Below are 21,458 nucleotides of genomic sequence, written 5' to 3' on the forward strand. Positions count from 1 at the left end.
TAGCTAAATAAAAATAAACCAGATAGAACTAGGGCTAGAAAAAAAATTGGGAAATGAAAAAATGAATAGGGTACCCACTGCTAGGAAGAAAAGGGGGAAAATCTTAATTATATTTATGAAAACTTATTTTTTAACATGAAGATGTTCGTTTCTTCATAAGACGCTGCAGCCGCAGCAGACCAACTTCGACACAAATGAGATTTTCGCATTTGTGGAGAACGTGCAACGTAGGATTTTTACTGCTCTATAACTAAAAACACAACAACTAGGTATAAAACTATTCAAAAATTATTTAACAAAATGTAGGTACTAAATTTAAATGAAAGAATTGCTTTCTTCATTATTTCAAGCCAAACGCCACCAAAATAAATCCTTTTTTTTTTTAAGCAACGCCATCTAAGGACGGGAAAAAGCCTAAATTGAATTGAATTTTATTTCCTGCGTAACTAACAAACCCAAAAATCGCACAAACATGATCTGCTTGGAATCGAGAACGCAATTATCTTTCAAAATTTCCGCGCAATCTTTGTTTTTTTCTCTGGGAATTTCCAGAGAAAGTGAGAAACCAAGGAACTAGGGCCCGGCCCCGATCAACTTTGATCGGGGCAGCCCGCGGGTCGTAAGAAAAAGAAGCGATTTTTTCGGGGCTGGGTTTTTGATTTGTAAACTCTGGGCGGGGCGAGGGCCGAGATTTGGCCAACCCGATCCGCCCCGGCGCTCCCTGCAAAATTTGACTAGACGAAAAATTTGTTCGGAATTTTTATATAAGCCAATCAAATTCATTCATCATTTTTGGGCTACCAGCCCTACCATCTACTGGGGAGTATTGAGTATATACATGCATTGTCATAGGTCAGACAGAGTTATTGAGTCAGATACTCGACATTCGACAATGAATTAGACGAAGCTATTAGCAAATGGCGACTAACTTGTCCAGTTGTCTCTCTCCTTCGTACGAGCAGAATTTGTTGAATAATGTCAAAGAATAAAAAGTCTAAGACTGCAGTAGGGTCTCAAAATAGAAGACCAAATATTCGATCGACTTCGGTGTTATCAGATACCAGTCTGGAATTACAACATCCGGTAACCGCGGACTGACAAAAGGAAACCATCGCAGTTTGACCAAAGTTTCATTGCTGATACACTCTCCGGATCTTCAAACAGCGTCGTCCATACAAAAGATGAATTGAGGGAATATGAGGCGGAAGAGCTTGAACCAAGCAACTGTGATCCTGATGGCATTCTACTGTATTGGGCACAGAGGTCACGCAAATGGCCACGTTTATCGTGCATGGCGAGGGACATCTTGACCATTCCCGCCACAAGCGCGTCCAGCGAAAGGGCGTTCAACGTGGAGAAAGATGTTTTCGGTATATCAAGAATGAGTCTCAGTCCTGAAACCGTAGAAGCTTTATTATGTCTGCGCTCATGGTACAGAGCAGGATTGCTAGCAGATGTGAATGTCGATGCATTTATTCGAGAAATCGAGAATGCGAGTGTTGATGACATTGATGATGAAGAACTAACTTACGCTCACATGCAGTGTAATTCGTTGTTCGTAGGTTGAAAAAAGCTTTGGTAATACAACTTCTCTCGTAGAACAAATCATAGTTTTAGTAAATGACGTGTTAAACCCTTGGTAAACCCGCGGGGCGAACCCAGGTCAGAGCGTGGGATGAACCCGCCGGTCAGCCCGCAAGAACCCGATCAAAATCGGGGCGCGAATCGCTTGCCCCAAGCCCCGGCAGGGGTGACAAATAAAAAGAGTAAACCCACCCCCATCACCAAAAAGTCGCCCCGATCAACGTGGGGCTGAGCCCTACAAGGAACCCGGAAAAGGCCACAGTTCACTGTTCAGAATGTTTTGATGGCAACAAAATGTCCTATTCAAAATTGGTATGGTTCGAAAGCTACAAAACATGGGTAGTAACAAACCCAGAAAGGCTTTTCCAGTTCGAAACAGCCGGTCGTTTCCTCTCATACTTAATTGCCGGTAAAGTTACTTTAGTTTACTGTTATTTTTAATTCAATAAAAATAATCCTCCCTATACTCTGAACAGGCCGTATAAAGACATCACCAGCAATTTCTGAGTTGCTGTACTCAGCTTCCAATATTATTAGTAATGCTTATCATATAACATAGGTTCAGTAACAGCATTATTGTTTAAATTTAGTATTTTTGAATGATCAAATAATATTGAGATCAACGCACCATAAAGAATTGGACCAGAAAACAGCAACAGTTGTGGGAAAAATGTAGAATCCTGTTTACTATATTGGAATACCTGCAAGTGTTTTTGGAGATTACAGCAACCAAAATTTGGGGTTCATATGGAAAATGGACTGCTGTAGCTATTGTTCAATTAATCAAGTACATACGTTTGACTGAATGGCACCGACTATTTTATTCTTAAAATATTTTTTTCCTTGAATATAGATTGTTATGGAGGGCTTTCATGTTGACCCAGCAAGCTGGGATAGCATCCTCACGAGCTATTCACCCCCTTAATAGGAAAAAGCTTAGACAGAATCAACTGTCAGAGTCAATATGTGGTATGGAAGAAAAAAAAAATCTTACTTTCACCCTGAAGTCTGGAAGGGTAATTCGGCAAGTGAATGGAGCACCCCAGATTCATAAACGGAACTGGAAACTCCCTAGTTCACAACCACCTCAAGGCCATGTTGTAAATAACAGGAAGCTTGAAGGTTACCCTTTGCTTGGAGAAGTAAGTCATTGCTTAAACTATTGAGGAATAACGGTCATTTCAGGTAAGTATAAATAAACAAATTTATGGTTTTCCATGTTTAGGTACTTTATACGTTGAAACCGCTTTGTCATCTCGTCGGAATGAGCCGCTTTGGAACAAAATCTTGGATTCCTACGTCAATAGCATTCGTTACAGATATTGCTAGTATAACGCTGTTGAACTCCAGTTCATTAAACTGTGAAGATGCAAGAGAAATTCGACGACGTCAGATTGCTCTACTAATGTATCTGTTACGGTCACCGATCTACGACCGCTTTAGTCGAACTGTCATTTTACAGATAATGACTTTTCTAAGAAAGATCCCTGTTGTCGGAATTTTGCCTCAACAATTTCTTCAGTACATGTTGTTCTGGCAAAATGTATACTGCTACACTTGGGACTAAATTATCTTCCCGCACACATTTTCTTTCAGGGTGGAGTTTAGATATTATGAATTGGATATGGATACTACAAATTTGGCGTTGTGATTTTGACGAAAAATATTTTTGTGATTTTTTTTCTGGGACACTGCAATAGAAGTTGTATGTTTATGTTTTGGCACATTTTTCTATTATTTCAATCCCGGTTGTCACTGCAAAGAATTATCGGTGAAAAAAATTTCTAAAACACGATTCGTCACCTACAGTATTCAAAAATTGTATCTGAAAACCAGCCACTTTATTTAGACTCATTACATGGTCTCTTATGGCAAGTAGTGGCTCATCATGTGGAATAAGTTGCGAAAGGAAATACATATATTCATTACCAAGAGTTTGGAAGCGGTAATGAACAAAATAACAAGCGATTTAGTTTTATTTTCAAATGTGTTCTCAAAACCGGTGAATGATAGACGTACCGGTCATTGCTTATCCGTATATCGGTTTGGCCCTTACTGTGCTATCTTTTATGTATTTTTTTTTAAGCATAAAATTTTTCATGAATGCCCGAAGTTAATACATATATGCCATATTGGCAAAATATGGGTTAGCTATATGCCGGATGCGGAATTTTTTAAAACACATCTTTATATATTGTTTATCGCGTATTAAACAAAGACATGCCGCTGTTTGCAAAAGGTAATGCTTTTTTATTTTGTGCAAAAAAAGTATAAAATGTTTTCTTCAAAATAACTTTTTCAAGTCTCTTAACTGTATCAACAATAAATTAAAACAAAGTTAAGGATTAGTATGCTATACCTATGCCTGATACGAGTTAAGCAATCAATAGAAAAGAATAATACAGGAATTTCACCCTTGACCCAGAAATTTCTATCTCATCATTACGTTTTCCACAAGCAAAGGCTAGTCTAACGTGTTAACAGACAAGAGATAAAGCATGCCATTCCCTAGGCGAATGGAATCATTTGCCATTCAGATAAGATTCCCACTGTTTCAATCTAAAATGTTTGTTTTTTTACTTTGTTTTCGTCTAAGGCGAGATGACACTCCTATATTCTTTGAATTTTTTTATGAGACGGACGGCGTAGATCGGATAAATGTATTTTTGGTGATCTGTATACTATGTACAGAATTGGGTTTTGTTCACTCACGGCGTAGGTTGTTCAACCTAGCCTGTAAATCAGCATCTGCATCGACTGTACCTCCAGCCGCTGCAGCTGCAGCTTGCGGACCCCCTTTAATGGTTACACCAGTTGTGGAAGCCAATGAACCGGAAGCGATCGGTAGACCAGTTAATTGATCAGTTAACTGAAGGCCAAGCTCATCCAATACTTGCGATACGACCGCGTCACTAACGGAATGCAAGAAACGTGAAAAAACGCCTAGTAATTTCTTTATCGTTTACACGTGGACAGTATTATTTTACCTTTCTTCTTCATCCGCCTCGTCGCCCATTGCATCATCAATAGCGTCACTCATCATTTCTTCTTTCATATCCATTATCTCAGATTGTTTCTCAAACTCTTGCATTATCTTTTGAATCTGAGGTAATTTGAGTTGTCTGAAAAAGATAAATGTAACTGAACTCTAGAAATTAAAAAAGAATAGCTCCTTCTTTTCTTACTTGTTCATGTTTTGCATTGCTTTTGTAACTCCTTTCATGGCTTCAGCCATGGCATTTTGTGACTTCAATGTTTGAATCTTTAACGAAACTGCCTGGATATTTGCCCTCATCAAGATGAATTTTTTAACATAACGTCCTTGTCCTCACCAAATCTAGCGCCATGATTTTCACAGCATCCTGTTGGAATTGAAGTACTGTTAACTGTGTACTGTGTTTAAAAGAATTAGCTATAGAATTAGCTATTATTTATAGGGCTATGCACATAATCTAAAGTCAAGAAAAGTTATGAAACAAAAATTCTTATTGTAGAAAATTTAAATGAAGCATTGCACCAACTATTTTACTAGTAAAATCTTCATGAAATGATTAAACTTATTTGTGGAACATACACTATACCATTTGATTATCTTTAGCCATTTTTTTTATATCAGCTATAATTTTTTTTTCCTGTTGTTCCATTTTCATTCTTTCCCGGTCTAAATCACGTATGGCTTTATTCAAGGATCTTTGATTTCGACGTAGCATTTCGTCAGGGGTAAGGCGTTTACCGAATAGCCACTCCATTTTTTAGATCTCACAGTTTCAACTTCCAACACAAATTCGTAAAACGGACCTCAGATGGTAAAGGAAAGCACAAAGTATGTAAGATGATGACCTCAAAACTGGAATAATATGTATGAAATATCAACACAACTGTTTTGTAGGTTTAGGTTTTTAGGTTGAGTAATTTCCTCCTAAATGACACTTCCTATCTATCGATTATGTTCTGTATTGCGATTAACAGGAAAATCCGAATAGATCCGAACAGTGTCTGAATCAACATCTGAGGCATTCAAGGTTTGCCAAAAACTTATCGTCTGTTTATTATTTGAATGCAATACTTGGCAAGTTAAAGAGGCTAGTTATATTTGTTCATATATAAAGTTCGTATTCGACCAGTAAAAACATGAATCCAGTATATGACGCATTGATTGTAGAAGCGACCCGTATCTACCAATGCTGCTGGTAATGGTTATTTTATATTATGTATATCAGTAACGAAGTCCTGCTGAGTTATTGACGATGACATTAAACTGACTGAAAGAGACCAATGCGGAAAGATGAGGGCACATTTGTGTCCCCATATGTCAAAACCCGTATGTCATCCACGTCAAGTAAAATCCGAAATGGAAATGGGGAAATCCTTTATAACACGGTTAGTTGGAAGTTCTACGCTCAGTTGTCACACTCAGTCGCCGCAGTTGGACAGGAAACTTTGAGTCACAGTTGCAGTGATAATGTATCGAGAAGTTATCATGATAAAAGGTCCTTGTTGTTATAATTTTACACCTCAAAGTTCAGCATTAAAAACTCTTCTAATATGGCATTTGTTCAATTAAGGACTTTTTTTGACTTGGTTATTGTTGGCGTCAGCCTTATCGGACCCTGGCGCAGAACCGTTTAATCCAAACTTCAATAGATTTCGACAAAAAATTCCGCGCATTGGCCGACGTGGGGATGGAATCATCGCCGAATATATGAATTCGGATTCTTTTCCTCATGAGGGAAGTCTATCCAATTTTTTTCTTAAGGCCTCAAAGGCGGTTCCCCGTCTGGGTAGACGCAAAGATGTTTCAACTGAGGTGTGTAAAAACTAGTTTGAAGGGCAACCTAAATTGCATGTTTTTACTTAATGTAAGACTCTCTAGTCGGGTCGCGCAACAATCGTCGACGAGCAGTACCCATTTAAAGATCGCCTGGGTCTTGGCCATGCATCCAACGAAGTTCCCATTGTTCACTATAAACAAGTTTTGTGGCCAAATTTCGATACTGGTAACTATTCTTTCTGAGTTATAAGTACGAGTAGTAGTAAAATAAAATTTGAAAATGCTGTAGTATTGTATGGTTTTTAAATACTAAGTTTCTCTAAATGTTAGATGAATTCACAAGCGGACCAAGTAAGGAACTAAATTATCCAGGTACACGGATAACGAACGACCTACAAGATAATTATATGCAGGAACTAATCCGTAGCTGGACGAATCAAAACGAGAATATCAACGAAAATTAAAGACTGAACACAAAATGTTTTTTGTTTTCTATTTTGTTTGTCTCGTTTTTCTTTGAAGGGGGGAAAGGGGGGTTGGAATATACATTAGTCCAATCGATGCCTTAGTTCTTTTTTTTTTACTACGTTCACAAGCAGTATCCATTAAATATGACAGTGATAAACGCAGTTAAAGAAAAAAGAAATAAAAATAATAAATGAAATAAAAATAACTAAAAAAAAAATAGTAATAAATGAATAAGAAAAAAAAAAAGGTGTATCTAATTTCACACTACAACAGTTCACCACAAGCAGAGATTATGATTTTTTCAGTTGGTTTTCCGGACTTTGTACCATATTTCTCCATCTTACGCAAAACATCTAGACCGGCAAGTAGCTGACCAAACACAACGTGCTTGTTATCCAACCTACGTTGACACAAAATGATAGTCAGAAACATGCACCAGTAATATAACAAGAAACAAATTACCATTCGGTTTTGTCAAATGTAAAAAAAACTGTGATCCATTTGAATTTGGTCCTGAATTTGCCATTGACAGTACACCTGGGCCGGTATGTTTGAGCACAAAATTTTCGTCTTCGAATTTCCCATTGCCACCGAAAATCGAGCGGCCCCCTGTGCCATCACCATTCGTAAAATCACCGCCTTGAGCCATCTTTTGAAAGTAAAAACTATGCAAATAAACAGAAATATTTGGGGGTATGAAGCATTCAACTTACAAATCCTGGAATAACTCGATGAAAGCTTGAGTTCATAAAACCATAACCTTTTTCATGGGTGCAGAGAGCCTTGAAATTTTCCACAGTTTTAGGGGCAACATCAGCCCGTAAAAGGATAATTATTCTTCCCAAATTTGTTTTTCCTGCTTTAAGATCCATATACACTTGAGGGTTACCACGGGGCTTTTTCAGAACTTCTTGCTTATTTTCTCCATCAGCAACAGAGGCTGTTCCATTGGTAATTTCTTTGTTGCTTTCTTCTAATGCACTTTTGTTTTCCTCTGTTTTTCCTGCATATTTTTGCAACCAGGAATCTTCAGACCAGACTGGTCTAGAATATCCTTCTTTTATTTTACGAGGTCTAGCAATGTTAACAGTGATAGTTTTTCCAAACAGTTCAGAATCATTCTAGATAAGAAAGTGTCATACAAAAATATGATATAAAAACTGATCAGAATACTTGAAGTGTTACCATGTTATCAATTGCAGCAGCAGCATCTTCAGCAAGTTCATACTCAATAAAAGAGAAACCACGGTGTTTTTCATGGTTCTCATAATCAGGAGGAATTTCTATATTAACAATTTCTCCGAAAGGGATAAAGGCAGCTCTAACCACTGATTCGTCAGCTTCATCTGGAAGACCGCCTAAATAAGTTTCAATTAGTATTGTATGCCGATGAATATTGGTTAGGACGTCTACTGATAAACTACTTTGCATAATTTGACCTTACCAACATAAATATTTCGTTTTGCATTATTAGCTGTCATGTTTTAAACACAAAAGTAACTAAATTGAAAACACGAGAATTCGTAATGAGGTAATGGGACTAGTGAATAAGACGACACAATAACACCTTGCGTCAATATCCGATTCAAAATCAACCAGGTTGGTCCAACATGGTCGCGCACGCCTAGACGAAGCCTATGGCAAAGCAAGGCCTACTTAATGGTTAAGGCCTGTAAACATGTATCTACTGCCATGAAGGCGACAGGTGTAGCCAGAATTCCTATCCCTGCCCCTGTGAGAGCCAATAAGACGAAAAAGGGAGGCGAAGACTTCGCCATCTGGCGTTCAGAATCAAACTCGTTGAAAAATAAATATTAAGGCATGAAATGAAAAAATAAACAAAAAATTAAGGGAAATTAGTTATGAAACGGATATATTTTTTACATGCATGACAATCAAATAAATATCATTCGTTCTATTTTCGAACCTGTCGAATGTACAGAAATCTTGTTTCAGCGTGTGTTCACGACTTAAACGGAAATAAAAAAGGTAGGGAACTGTTATTAAGGGTTGAGAATGGAATCAGGGAACGGTGTTAGAAGCTATTAGATGCACGGTAATTCCTCGATGCGCCTTAAATGTGCCGAGTGAAGTAACTGCAAAGCAAGGTCGTCCAAGGGAAAGGCAAATCCGTCCCTCAATCACAAGACGATATAACTCTCGCAATGACTGGAAAGATTTATCAAGTTGGCAATCAGATGAAGTAGGTGGCCGTGCGGAAGAAAAAACCCTGTCATTTATGAATTCCGATAAACAAAAACAAATTAAGACATGCAAATTTACTTCAATTGCTGAGAAGAGAGAGGGCACTACTCAATATTATTTCAAAACTTAAAATCTCATAAACAACATTACCCTTATTGTTTTTTACAGACTGTGGTGGCCTTTTCTATCCCACAGTTGAGTTTGTGTCAAGGCTGTGGACGGTGTATCTATTTGTAAAGGAGTGCCTTTGACAGATGTCAAGCTCGACTTTCATGTTGAAGGGCCTTGTTGAATTCCTTCTGCCCCATCTGGAGACATGTAACACTTTTCTCTGTGAAATCGCTCGTCCTGGTGAAAATAACAAAGCATTAATTGAAGTTATTTTGAGAAAATTTTTGAAACCAATTTTGTCTAACAAGAAAAAGTTGCGTTTAAGTTTAAATAAGAAGACCAGTACCTTTGGTCCAGCCAATAAGGAACGTAGGGCCAGAACACTGAAACAATAAATGAAACTCAAATTCTGCAGCATTTTCTATTTCTTAAATTTAAATAACAAAATGCTTACCATTATTTGGCTGAAGACGTCAAACGTTAGTCCCAACCCCCATTTTCTTTCTATCTTCCCATCCTTACGAGGTGGCATTTTTGAACGCCAGACGGCGAAGTCTTCGCCTCCTTTTTTCTTCTGATTGGCTCTTGACTGGGGAAAGGATAGGGAATTTTGCAAATCCTCTCGCCGTCATAGGGGAACATTCAAGTTTACAGGCCTTAACCATTAAGTAGGCCTTGGGCAAAGCTACGCCGTCACTTTTGGCCAATAGGGAGAGACACTTATCGTCCAGACGACGCCTATCGTCAGCTGACAGAATGGACGCTTACAGCTGTCAAAAATTTATGTTTATTGTTTTTGTTTTTTTTTTATTTGGTTTTAAAGTGAGTTGTATTTGTGTTTGTATTTTTAAAATCTATATATATGTTTAAAAAGAATAAACTTTTTAGTGAAAAAAAAATTTGCTGTATTTTATTTCTTTTAGAACTACGAAACAAATTTGACATTAGAACAGAAGTAAGAATATATTATTATTTGATAGGTAATATTAATGAATTTCTTACCAATTAACGAATTTTATTTAGGATTAGTGAAATGTATAAAATTTTTACAGTGTTACTCAGCCAAAGCTTTAAATTTGCATTCAGTGTGTTGGCTGCGTTTTCCATCCACGTTGGGAAGTACACTTTTTGATTAAGAAGGTAATCTATTGTGGCATTGTAAAAAAATTAACACACTTATCAAACAGGTAACTTATTTCACAAAATTTTAATGTTATAGCCCTGACATCACTCTTTTATTTTCCCTTTTCCAGGTATCGGAATCCCACTAGGTTGACCGGGGCAACAACCAGCAATTGAATAGTCAATTAGAAAGCAACCTTCTTAGCCTACCATCAATAACTAAGACTATACCATTAAAGCTAATTATGTATTTTTCAATTTACAAATGTAATTAAATAATGAAACAATCAAAACAATTTGTTCATGTCACTCTTCACTCATTGTATTTGCTTTATGTTGTTTATGAATAAAACACTTACTGCTTACTCTTTAAAATACATTGAGTTTTTTTTATGTACTTGGGTTCACATACATTCTTGGTAATTTAAAACGTTGGAATAATAATAAGTAAAAGTTAGAATTCAAATTTGAATTACGCGCGTTATCAAAATGGCCGCCGCAATGGATGCCGGGAAGGGGCCAAGTGGGGTACATTTTATTGTAATTTGCGGTTCTTAAACTATAGAAATCGAAGTAAAATATCATATTAAAACGTGCTAGAGATAATAATGAATATCAAAAATAAGTTTTATGTTTATTTTGGTATATATTAGTAACCAAACAACGTACCCAAAAAATTCTGTTTTTGGCCCTTCCCCCCGCTAAAATGTCATAAAATGAAATAATTAATTACGTTCTAAGTTTTCAGCGGATTTACATAAATTTTACGTCAATCGATAGGTATTTAAAAGGGCTATCTATTTGGCGAATTTCATGAAAAAATATTGAAATGGAAAAAAATTCCATTTGAAAGAAATTTTTTGCGTTTTGTCGCTTAGGTCCAATATTGCGCTTGATCGATTAAACGCAAAAAATTTGTTTCATTTGGAATTTTCTTCCATTTCAATATTTTTTTTCATTTGAACTAGTTTTTCTTCATACTGTCGTTTGTCTTTTTCATCAAGTCCCTGTGCATAGTCACTTAATTCACAGATTGTTATTATGGGCTCCCTTATCAGCCCGCCAGTTTCCTCTACAACATCCATTTGTCTGCTACAGAAAGTAAACACGTCTACAAAAAAATTAATAATAAATAAAGTACAGTCTATATCGAGGTCAATTAAAAATTACAAGATTACCTGATAACGAAGGAATTTCGTAATCCAATTATGAATGGAACGGAAGATAATTTCAATGGAAAAAATTAAAACTAAAACTACAACGGGCGAAACTCCGTAAGCCGCCATGCAAGAACTGTTACTAGTTCGTGCCCAATTTTTTTTTCACAATTTCATCGAACTGGCAACTTCGGACGTTAGCCAACTCTATAGGAGGTATTTGAGTTTACAGGCCTTAAGCATTAAGTAGGCCTTGGTTCAAACGGGGTGACGGGAAAACAAAAAAAGACTAAAACTCGGGCAATCCACTTGGGATTTTCGTCTGCTATGTGTTTTTTTTTTTTTTTTATTATTTATTTTGGGGGAAACGTGGTAAATTAAGAGAACTTATAATTATGATTATAATTATTACAGATGCGGAAGATCAGCGTTTTTCTCTTGAGTTTGCATTTTTTTAATTAAGAAGAGGAGCATGTTACGAACTTCTTGAAACAGAGCAGGAATATTGACTTATAAGAAGCCATGATCTTTTGAAATTCAACGGTGTAAATATTCTGATGGGTTCGCTTACAGGTTCCAGCCAGCTCGCGACGCCAGTTCCAGGGAGCGATGCAATCGTCGTAATTTTTTGATGCAGGTTGGTGCCTTTCTTGCCATCACACGTTAATTGGCTACAATTGCGAATTGCGAATAAACAAAAAAAGACAACTAGGAAATAAAAAGGGGAAAAAAAAGGAAGACGATAAGAACAAGATAAAAGTGGATCTAACTATATAGCCATCGATTGAAAAATTGTGATGGTTAACAAGAAATCATTTCTACTGGCTCCTGTTGCCGATCCCAATTAAGCGAATGATGACGAGTTTAATTAACCTTTAGGCCTATATGTCCCTCGCAGATTTCACGATTGCATAATTTCCTTTCAGTTTTGAAAATTCGCATCAGTGATCATTAGCAGAATATCAAATCGATTTATTTATGTTTTTCAATAGAGCAGTAAAACATCCTGCGTTGCGCGTTTTCCACAAATACGAAAATCTTATTTGTGTCCAAGTTGGTCTGCTGCGGCTGCAGCTCTTATGGAGAAACCATCTTCTTCACGATAAAAATTAAGGCCACTGGGTGTCCGCCTTCGAGATTTAGTTGGGCATACGTCAATGGCTGAACCGGGCTGAATGGTGAAGTGGCGCGCTATTGCGCAATTATTCAATTTAAAAAACAGCAACGGGATAGCCTAGTTTGAAACCAAGTACCGGTTAGGTTGATCAATAATAAAATAATAATATAAAAATAATAAATGGTCCGCGATGGCTAAAATAAGTAAAATAGTTGTAGTGCCAAAACGCTACGGTGGGTTAGGTTAGGTTAGGATCGCATGTCGTCGTTGCCTTTGCCACTAGATGGCACCACACGAATGACTGATTGTAAAAGCAGTTTTCACGGCTGACTTCATTGTTCTTAAAATGGTAATAAAACAAATGACAAACGACAGCCGCGTACGATATTTGTAAACAAACAGTCAAACACAAAAAAAAGTTATAAAATGAACACAAACACCAACAGATTTGAAATTCTGCTCAGACACGTAGTTTAATACGGCGAATCGAATAAGAAATAAATGAAAACGAAAAGTTCCCCAGTTTACACGCGATAATTCCCCCCAATTTTGCAACCAATCACAAACCGGCGGGAACCTAAAAAATTTGAATTTCGACCGAATAAATAAATATATAAAATGAAGAAAAACACCAACAGACTTGAAAATTTGGCCAGACACGTAGTTTAATACGGCGAATCGAATAAAAAATAAATAAAAACAAAAAGTTCCCCAGTTTACACGCGATAATTCCCTCCAATTGACAACCAATCAAAACCCGGCTGGAACCCCTGGGGAAACAATAAACATTTTGGGGCCCATAACCACGGGATAGCCTTCAATCTTTCCCAAGGAAAATCTCTCAGGGATTAAGTTTTAATAACTATAATTTAGATTTCCCCCTTTTCCTCCTAGCAGTGGGTACCCTATTCATGTTTTCCTTTCCCAATTTTTTTCTAGCCCAAGTTCTATCTACTTTATTTTTATTTTGTTTTTGTTTGTAAGTTGCTCGTCTCTTTTAGCCGAAAAATTTCGTTCAATTTGTCTGCTACAAGGGGATGAACAGCAAACCATTCACAAACAATAGCTAAATAAAAATAAACCAGATAGACCAAGATCGGATGCTGAGTTGCCAAGGCTGAATTCCGACCTGCGGTATTTGTCCTCTCGGGCCCTATAGGAGGGAAATGAATAGTAATATATTTAATTAAGTTGTAGTTAGTTAAATTACAAAATCTTTTGGAATCGTGTACTATACCTCTGTACTGATATAATACAAAAAATTTTATCTCCAAAAAAGCTGTTATTTTTCCAGGAAACTTTTTGAAAGGTACTTGTTTACAATGTACCGTAGCAGACGTAAAGTGATTGACTGTGACTAGTGACTGTAGTGTCAAACTGTTTTCGTTTTTTATGTCATGAGTAGTGTAGGGGCCGTTCACATACTACGTAGTGGGCTTAGGGGGGAGGGGGTCAGACAAATTACTTCAAAATACTACGGGGGGGGGGGAGCCCGGGGATTTGATACGTAGTAGAAACAAATTTTCAAAAATTTTCCAATTTAAAAAAAAAATTGTTTTTCCTTAGCTGGCAACGCTATCGTTGTTTATTTTTGGCGAAAGCTCCTGATGAGCAGTCGACTGTTATGGTATTTTGAAATTCGTTTGTAAGAATGCTTACTTTTTTAATACAGAAATAATTGAGTTTCGAAATATATATAGGCCTATATTTTTTAGGGGGGTCGAGCGAACTACTACGTAATTTCAAGGGGGGAGTCAGCCCGAACACTTCAATCTACTACAAGGGGGAGGGAGGGGTAAAAATCCGCCAAAATCCCACTACGTAGTATGTGAACGGCCCCGTAGTTTGTGATGTCGGTAATGAGTTATTTGACACAATTAGTCTTTTTAAGTTATCTGATTATGCTAAAGGACTTATTCATAAGGAAAAAGAAATTTACTTAGAAAAACGTCTGCTTCTTGTTCTACAGTTGTAATACGGGGAGGGGGGGGGGTGTTGTGGAAAGGTAAACAAGTATCTTTCAAAAAGTTTCCTGGAAAAATAACAGCTTTTTTGGAGATAAAATTTTTTGTATTATATCAGCACAGAGGTATAGTACACGATTCCAAAAGATTTTGTAATAAAACTAACTATAACTTAATTAAATATATTATTTTTCATTTCCCTCCTATAGGGCCCGAGAGGACAAATACCGCAGGTCGGAATTCAGCCTTGGCAACTCAGCATCCGATCTTGGTCTATAGAACTAGGGCTAGAAAAAATATTGGGAAATGAAAAAAATGAATAGGGTACCCACTGCTAGGAAGAAAAGGGGGAAAATCTTAATGATATTTATGAAAACTTATTTTTTAACATGAAGAAGTTGGTTTCTCCATAAGACGCTGCAGCCGCAGTAGACCAACTTCGACAAAAATTAGATTTTCACATTTGTGGAGAACGTGCAACGTAGGATGTTTTACTGCTCTATACCTCTTATATTTAATTGCATTTCTAATATGATTAAGCTATAAGAAAATGTATAGCTTTTAAGGTAAAAAGACTCTTAATTTGATCTACTGACTTTGTTTCTAGTGTGAAGGGCCTTGACATCTAAAATAAGTGTTGCATTTCAAAAAAGCATGATTTATTTAATATATAGCTACATCTACATCCTAGAATCGACGAAAGCGCAGTCCACAGCAAGCACCTTGGTGAAAATGATTAATAACACTTATATAGTGAGACAAATGGATAGCCATCCTTGTCATTGTATCTGGCGGGCCGGAGAACAAAATGTTTCTTTATTTTATTCTATGACATTCAGCCATTTGCTTGAGCGTTTTTGTTTTTGTTTTTTTTCAGATCTAACAAAATTTGGTGTTTGTGACTTTTTTCAAATATGAAGTAATAAAACAAAAATGTTGGACAAAGAAACAGGATCGGTTAAAAGAAACCCGGTCGATTTCTATATGTTACAGCCAACCTGTTTTATATATCCTTCAGCAAAGCGCGAATGATAATTAAAAAATAAGTAATAAAAAAAAACAAAAAAAAACAAAACATAGCAGACGAAAACCCCGAGTGCATTGCCCGAGTTTTAGTATTTTTTTGTTTACCCGTCACCCCGTTTGAACACACTAAAGCTCGGGGAAAATGGCAACCCAAGAGTCCATTCCCCGAGTTTTAGTCCCCCGACCCCCGAGCCCCGACCCCCGAGTTTTAGTTACGCCTGGTTGGTCACGCACAACTAGATGAAGCCTTTGGCAAAGCTGCACCGGTACTTTTTCTGTAGAGGCGAGTGATAGTTATCGGCTAGCTTACATCATTCAGTAGATGAAACTTATCGTCTAGCTGCCAGTTATCGCAGCCATTAATTTACGTTTATTGTTTTTGTTTGTTTCTTTTGATTTTGTTTTAATGTGAGTTGAATTTGTGTTTATATTTTTAAATTCTATATATGTGTTTAAAAAGAATAAACTTTTTCAGTGAAAAAAAATTTTACTGTATTTCATTTCTTTTAGAACCACGAAACAAATTTCAGACTTGCCGTGATCGAAATCAATTTTTGATCGCGATCAAACTCAAACTCAAAAAATGATCGATCGATCAACTCATTTCTGCGCTCAAAATTTCTTATTCCACGCCATCTACTGATAATTCGTGGAAATATGTTCCCATAATTTAACGGTCAGACCTATTGCCATACCGGTTCGACAGGGCAATAGCCATAGAGGGCTATTGCCCTGTCAGTGCTAAAAACCCCATCTAGCGACGGCTATTGCATTTTACATTACGTACATACATTTTTACTTTATCGTGACACTTGTGTAAAACCGCTAAAACTCTAACAAGTGATGTAGCAATTGGCATGTTATATTTCACTAATTGCTATTGATATTTCAGTAAGTATTTCTTTCTAATTGGTTTAATATGTTTGATGGATTGTTTAACTCAATGTTTGAATTTAGTCCCTGGTAGATGACCTCATTGTGACACTTTTTTGTCTAAGTGATATATACCAATGGGCATGCTAGAATGTCACTTTAACCGACTTTTAGATTTTGTATTTGAAACATCTCTTCACTTCGTTAGCTTTTGCGTGATTGGAAAAAAACGCACTCGGAATAAAGTTGGGACTTCAAATGCAAAAACCTAAAAGTCGGTTAAAAGTGAGTCATGTTCCTGGTCGTAGGTTACAACGCGTTTCAATCAATGTTATTCAAAAAGGTTATCCGAACCAAGTTCTCGGAAAAGCGGGTCTTCCCTAGCAATTCAAGTTTTCTGCTATCGAAAAACAATACAGTGTTGGAGATCTTTTCACGCTGATCATTTTTAATATTGGGTTTATGGTGTGCAAATGAGCGGGAGTGCCCGTAAAACGCGTTCAAAGTTTCGATTTTTACAGGCTGACGCGCTGCCTAAGCCGGCCAGAAAGGGGGTCGAGCGGGGGGGGGCTTGCGCGTACCCATGGCAGAGGGGCAGTGATGGGGGGGGTATACTTGAGCCACATCATATCTAAGGCCATGTTTTCCGTTTGTAGTTCCCTCGGCACCATGATTATCATGTCAACGGTGGTCTATTGGTCAGCAGCCCAAGCTGCCATTCCAAAGTACCGAGAATCAAATCCGACAAAAAAAAAATGTTTTAGAATGTTAAAATTTTTAAATCACAACAGTATCAAATACGATATCATGCGGAAATCAATGGAAGCACTCACAATAGAGTTGGGACGTTATTGCATTTAACTAAACTACAGAGAAATGCTACAGCATCATGAAAACACATTTAGTTTTTAGAAAAAAATTAAATGAAAAATATTATGTGATAACTTTACAATATGCAACATTATTACTAGTTTACAACCTACAAGGTCGTTAAGTCTACATAGCATTATTATTATTCTTCTCAAACTCAAGTGAAATGATATAACATCATTATTACAAAGAATATGTTTTATTTATTAATACAAAATTTATGAGTTGGTATGTATTCATATTCAGAAAGGCTACCAATAGCCGTCGCCAGATGGGGGTTTTAGCACTGACAGGGCAATAGCCCTCTATGGCTATTGCCCTCTATGGCTATTGCCCTGTCGAACCGGCATGGCAATAGATTTCACGTAATTTAACTCGCAATGTTTAACGTTTTTTCGTTTTACTGTACATGTTCGTTTTATTCACCGCTAGATGGCGTATGAAAAAAGAAAAAATGGCGATCAACTCATTTCAAAATGAGTTGATCGCTGATCAAACTAAAAAAATTGATCGATCGGCAAGTCTGACAAATTTGACATTAGAACAGAAGTAAGAATATATTATTATTTGATAGGTAATATTAATGAATTTCTTACCATTTAACGAATTTTATTTATGATTTGTGAAATGCATAAAGTTTTTACAGTGTTACTCAGCCAATGCTTTAAATTTGCATTCAGTGTGTTGCGTGCGTTCTCCATCCACGTTGGGAAGTACACTTTTTGATTAAGAAGGTAATCTATTGTGGCATTGTAAAAAAATTAACACACTTATCAAACAGGTAACTTATTTCAAAAAATTTTAATGTTATAGCCCTGACATCACTCTTTTATTTTCCCTTTTCCAGGTATCAGAATCCCACTAGGTTGACCAGGGCAACAACCAACAATTGAATAGTCAATTAGAAAGCAACCTTCTAAGCCTACCATCAATAACTAAGAATATACCATTAAAGCTAATTAGGTATTTTTCAATGTACAAATGTAATTAAATAATGAAATAATCAAAACAATTTGTTCGTGTCACTCTTCACTCATTGTATTTGCTTTATGTTGTTTATGAATAAAACACTTGCTGCTTACTCTTTAAAATACATTGAGTTTTTCTTTAAAATGTACTTGTGTTTACATACATTCTTGGTAATTTAAAACGTTGGAATAATAATAAGTAAAAGTTAGAATTCAAATTTGAATTACGCGCGTCAACAAAATGGCCGCCACGATGGATTCCGGGAAGGGGCCAAGGGGGGTACATTTTATTGCAATTTGCTGTTCTTAAACTATAAAAACGGAAGTAAAATATCAAAACGTGTTAGAGATAATAAAGAATCTCAAAAATAAATTTTCTGTTTATTTTGGTGTATATTAGTAACCAAACAACGTACCCAAAAATGTCTGTTTTTGGCCCTCCCCCCCCCTCCCTAAAATGTCATAAAATAAAATAATTAATTACGTTCTAAGTTTTCAGCGGATTTACATAAATTTTATGGCAATCGATAGATATTTAAAAGGGCTATCTATTTGGTGAATTTCATAAAATATTAAAAAGAAAAAAATTCTAAATGAAAAAAATTGTTTTCATTTAATCGATTGAAGCGCAGTATTGGACCTAAGCAACAAAACGCAAAAAATTTGTTTCATTTGGAATTTTTTTAGTAAATGGACCAATGTCTCCAACTGGACCAAGTTTGGTGCAGTTGGTGACACATACGTGAGGAAGTACGGCAAAAGTGATGCCGCCAGAAAGCGATTAATCACCAAGATAACTAAAACATTGGTAAGTATCTACACCATCATATAAATGTTATTTAGTTTACCATCCATTTATTCTTTACTGCAGCCAGAAGTGCTGTACAACTTGTTTGGTGTGGAGATCCTCGTTACAGTTTAGTCTCACTGTTTAAAGCAGAGATCATGGAGAACTCTTTCAACTGGGGTGAACATGAATATTTTTCTTGCAACTGAAAATGGAAAAAGATTCAGAAGACACCTGGAAAAACTTTCTTCGTGCTTCCCACGTAATGGTTATTTTAAGTTTACAACTATGTTATTGTCCATGTACTGTAGATGTATATGTAGTATTTTAATAACATTACAGTCTTCACAGGAATACATGTCCCTAATTGGACTACTGACTCACCTCTATTTCATGTGGGAACAGATGATCACCCTGCGTCATTTGAAGGTATAGGTTATAGGTCTACGTATTAAAGCAGACCTTTAGGAAATAAGTTAATTTATTTGTTGATTTTATATTTCAGAATCCTCTACATTCCTGGAAAGTATTCTAAGGGATGTTCAAGAAGAGTATCATTCACCGCCAAGTACAGCCATGATTCCGGAGCTGGCCAAAAGGAGCAGCGCAGTCGAATTCGTCTGCTAGAGAGGGGGAGGAGGGAAAATGTCGACTGCTGGGCTTTACGTGGAGTGAGCCATCTCCTTATCTCTGGGTGTAACCGTGAAATCGAAGATTTTCTTATACTCAATAAATACATCGGTGTAAACCGAGAAATCGAAGACTTGCGTGAAATGTAGAATGTCACATTGAAAATTAAAAAATCCCTCCATTTTTTCTCGATTGCCCCTGGATGACTGTGATTGGCGGACACTTTTCCAATGAATTCAATAATAAAAAGTCAATTTAAAATGGTTTAAAATAGATCACAAGATGCACCATGAAATGAGCATCATGAAAAGTTCAATGTTTTTATGAAATAGTTGCTATATAAGGTCGAACGAGAGTTTAAAAAATATGGTTTTTTACGTTTTCCCCTCCTCCAGAAATAGTTAAAATGAAATCAATGATGATGTTAGTCATGAAGACGATCCTGTGTTGGATAACGCATTCCCTGAACAGAGGTTGACTGCATTACATAAGTTTGAGCAACTGCAATAGAATATAGATTAAGTATTAGATTATGGGAAATGAAACATGTGCTTACCCAACTGAGATGAATTGCCATTGCTTGAGATATTACCCATAGGCTGGCAGGGAAAATCATACGAAGCAGGAGGTGGTGTATAACTTTGGTTATAAGAATTTGGATAATTCAAATTATGCTCCCAAAATGGTGGCATTCCCAAGTTGTAATATCCAGAATAATTTGGTTGTGGTTGTACGGTTTCTGAAAAATATTACACATGCAAGTAATATATAACAACAACAAAAATAAATTTGTTTCGAATTTTACCATGGTCTTGGGTTCCATAGGAATCATCGTCTTCTGAGGTTCGTGATGTTCTGCAACAAATGATGTTTCCTAAGCATATCACAAAGGTGTAAATAAGTGCATGATATTCAAATAACAAGTGGGAATTATGTTTACCGGTGTCCACAGTTTTCTTTGCTGGTATTTCAGTAACTGAAAGTCAAATGCGAATAAAGTATTAGTGACCACTGACCAGGCAAGTGTTTTTTTTTACCGTTGCTTGGATTTTTGTTGATCTGCAGACCTGCTGGTGGTTTTAAAATAGGTGTTGAAGATGATTGTGGTTTTCTTGACGTTATCGTAGGAGACTTCTTGGAATGCTTATTGGCCTTCACTACTGATTGTGGAGCGGGTTTAGAGAAAACTTCATTTTCACTTTCAAAGTCCGTTGTGGATTCCCCTGGCAGGGTAAGCTTCTTCTTCTTTCTTTCTCGTTGTCCTCTTCCTGTGTTGTTATTATCCAAGATGGACAAACCAGATTCTACCTGGGGAAGATTCAATCTAGCCTCCTCATATGTGCCTGCATGCAGCAATATAAAAAAAAAAACATATTGATACAATGTTCACAATAAAAAACAAGTAATTTAAAGTAAAATTCCTATTTACCAAATGTATCTATGATTTTGAAAGTATGGTGTCTGTCCCAATTTACAACATCTGGATGAGTACCACCTTTCAGGAGATGAATTTTGTGAGCCGCAGAATAAGAACTGTCTGGTAAAAAGAGTATATCATTCTCTATCCAATTTTCTGCAATTACGAATAGCCATTTTCCTTCATCAGGTAAAGTTTTAGGAATTTCTACAATTAAATGTGACATGACGCCAAGTAATCAGCCACTAGCAGAACAACGAGAAGCTTCGAATGACTTTTCAAAATGGCGAACTTGACATTTTTTCTGGCCACATGTAGAGGTGCCATTTACTAATATTTATAAGCAATTTGTTTGAAATTTGTAGCTAAAATATCATAGTAATCCTTT

General features: G+C 36.5%; 5 protein-coding genes across 6 annotated transcripts; 2 read left to right on the plus strand and 3 right to left on the minus strand.

Annotated features, from left to right (window-relative positions):
• Positions 1-1,813: 1,813 nt before the first annotated feature.
• LOC116930665 (peroxisomal membrane protein PEX16) lies at positions 1,814-3,298 on the plus strand. Its single transcript, XM_032938074.2, is given in 6 exon segments — positions 1,814-1,993; positions 2,061-2,120; positions 2,175-2,226; positions 2,228-2,371; positions 2,438-2,726; positions 2,810-3,298. Coding segments are annotated over 6 exon segments (1,002 nt in total). The 5' UTR covers positions 1,814-1,878; the 3' UTR covers positions 3,152-3,298.
• A 932-nt stretch (positions 3,299-4,230) lies between these two features.
• LOC123469498 (charged multivesicular body protein 2a-like) lies at positions 4,231-5,530 on the minus strand. The gene is given in 5 exon segments (XM_045168588.1): positions 4,231-4,496; positions 4,572-4,706; positions 4,770-4,903; positions 4,905-4,946; positions 5,166-5,530. Coding segments are annotated over 5 exon segments (687 nt in total). The 5' UTR covers positions 5,334-5,530; the 3' UTR covers positions 4,231-4,288.
• A 349-nt stretch (positions 5,531-5,879) lies between these two features.
• On the plus strand, positions 5,880-6,916 carry LOC123469500. Its single transcript, XM_045168590.1, has 4 exons — positions 5,880-6,074; positions 6,150-6,391; positions 6,458-6,581; positions 6,686-6,916. The coding sequence occupies exons 1-4, from the start codon at positions 6,047-6,049 to the stop codon at positions 6,817-6,819; spliced, it is 528 nt and encodes a 175-aa protein (XP_045024525.1). The 5' UTR covers positions 5,880-6,046; the 3' UTR covers positions 6,820-6,916.
• LOC116930673 (peptidyl-prolyl cis-trans isomerase E) lies at positions 6,835-8,517 on the minus strand. Its single transcript, XM_032938076.2, is given in 6 exon segments — positions 6,835-7,223; positions 7,286-7,307; positions 7,310-7,472; positions 7,537-7,944; positions 8,009-8,181; positions 8,268-8,517. Coding segments are annotated over 6 exon segments (939 nt in total). The 5' UTR covers positions 8,305-8,517; the 3' UTR covers positions 6,835-7,087.
• An 11,713-nt stretch (positions 8,518-20,230) lies between these two features.
• On the minus strand, positions 20,231-21,455 carry LOC116919935. 2 transcript variants are annotated; one of them, XM_045174681.1, is made up of 4 exons: positions 21,083-21,455; positions 20,691-20,996; positions 20,594-20,629; positions 20,231-20,508 (listed from the first exon to the last, which is right to left on the minus strand). In XM_045174681.1, the coding sequence occupies exons 1-4, from the start codon at positions 21,294-21,296 to the stop codon at positions 20,318-20,320; spliced, it is 747 nt and encodes a 248-aa protein (XP_045030616.1). In that variant the 5' UTR covers positions 21,297-21,455; the 3' UTR covers positions 20,231-20,317. The 2 variants fall into 2 exon arrangements, with proteins under 2 accessions (XP_045030616.1, XP_045030618.1); XM_045174683.1 differs by having other exon boundaries at positions 20,231-20,527; positions 21,083-21,410.
• Between the last annotated feature and the right edge of the window lie 3 nt (positions 21,456-21,458).

This window comes from Daphnia magna, linkage group LG1, assembly GCF_020631705.1.
Source record: "Daphnia magna isolate NIES linkage group LG1, ASM2063170v1.1, whole genome shotgun sequence".
NCBI classification, from domain to species: Eukaryota; Metazoa; Arthropoda; class Branchiopoda; order Diplostraca; family Daphniidae; genus Daphnia; species Daphnia magna.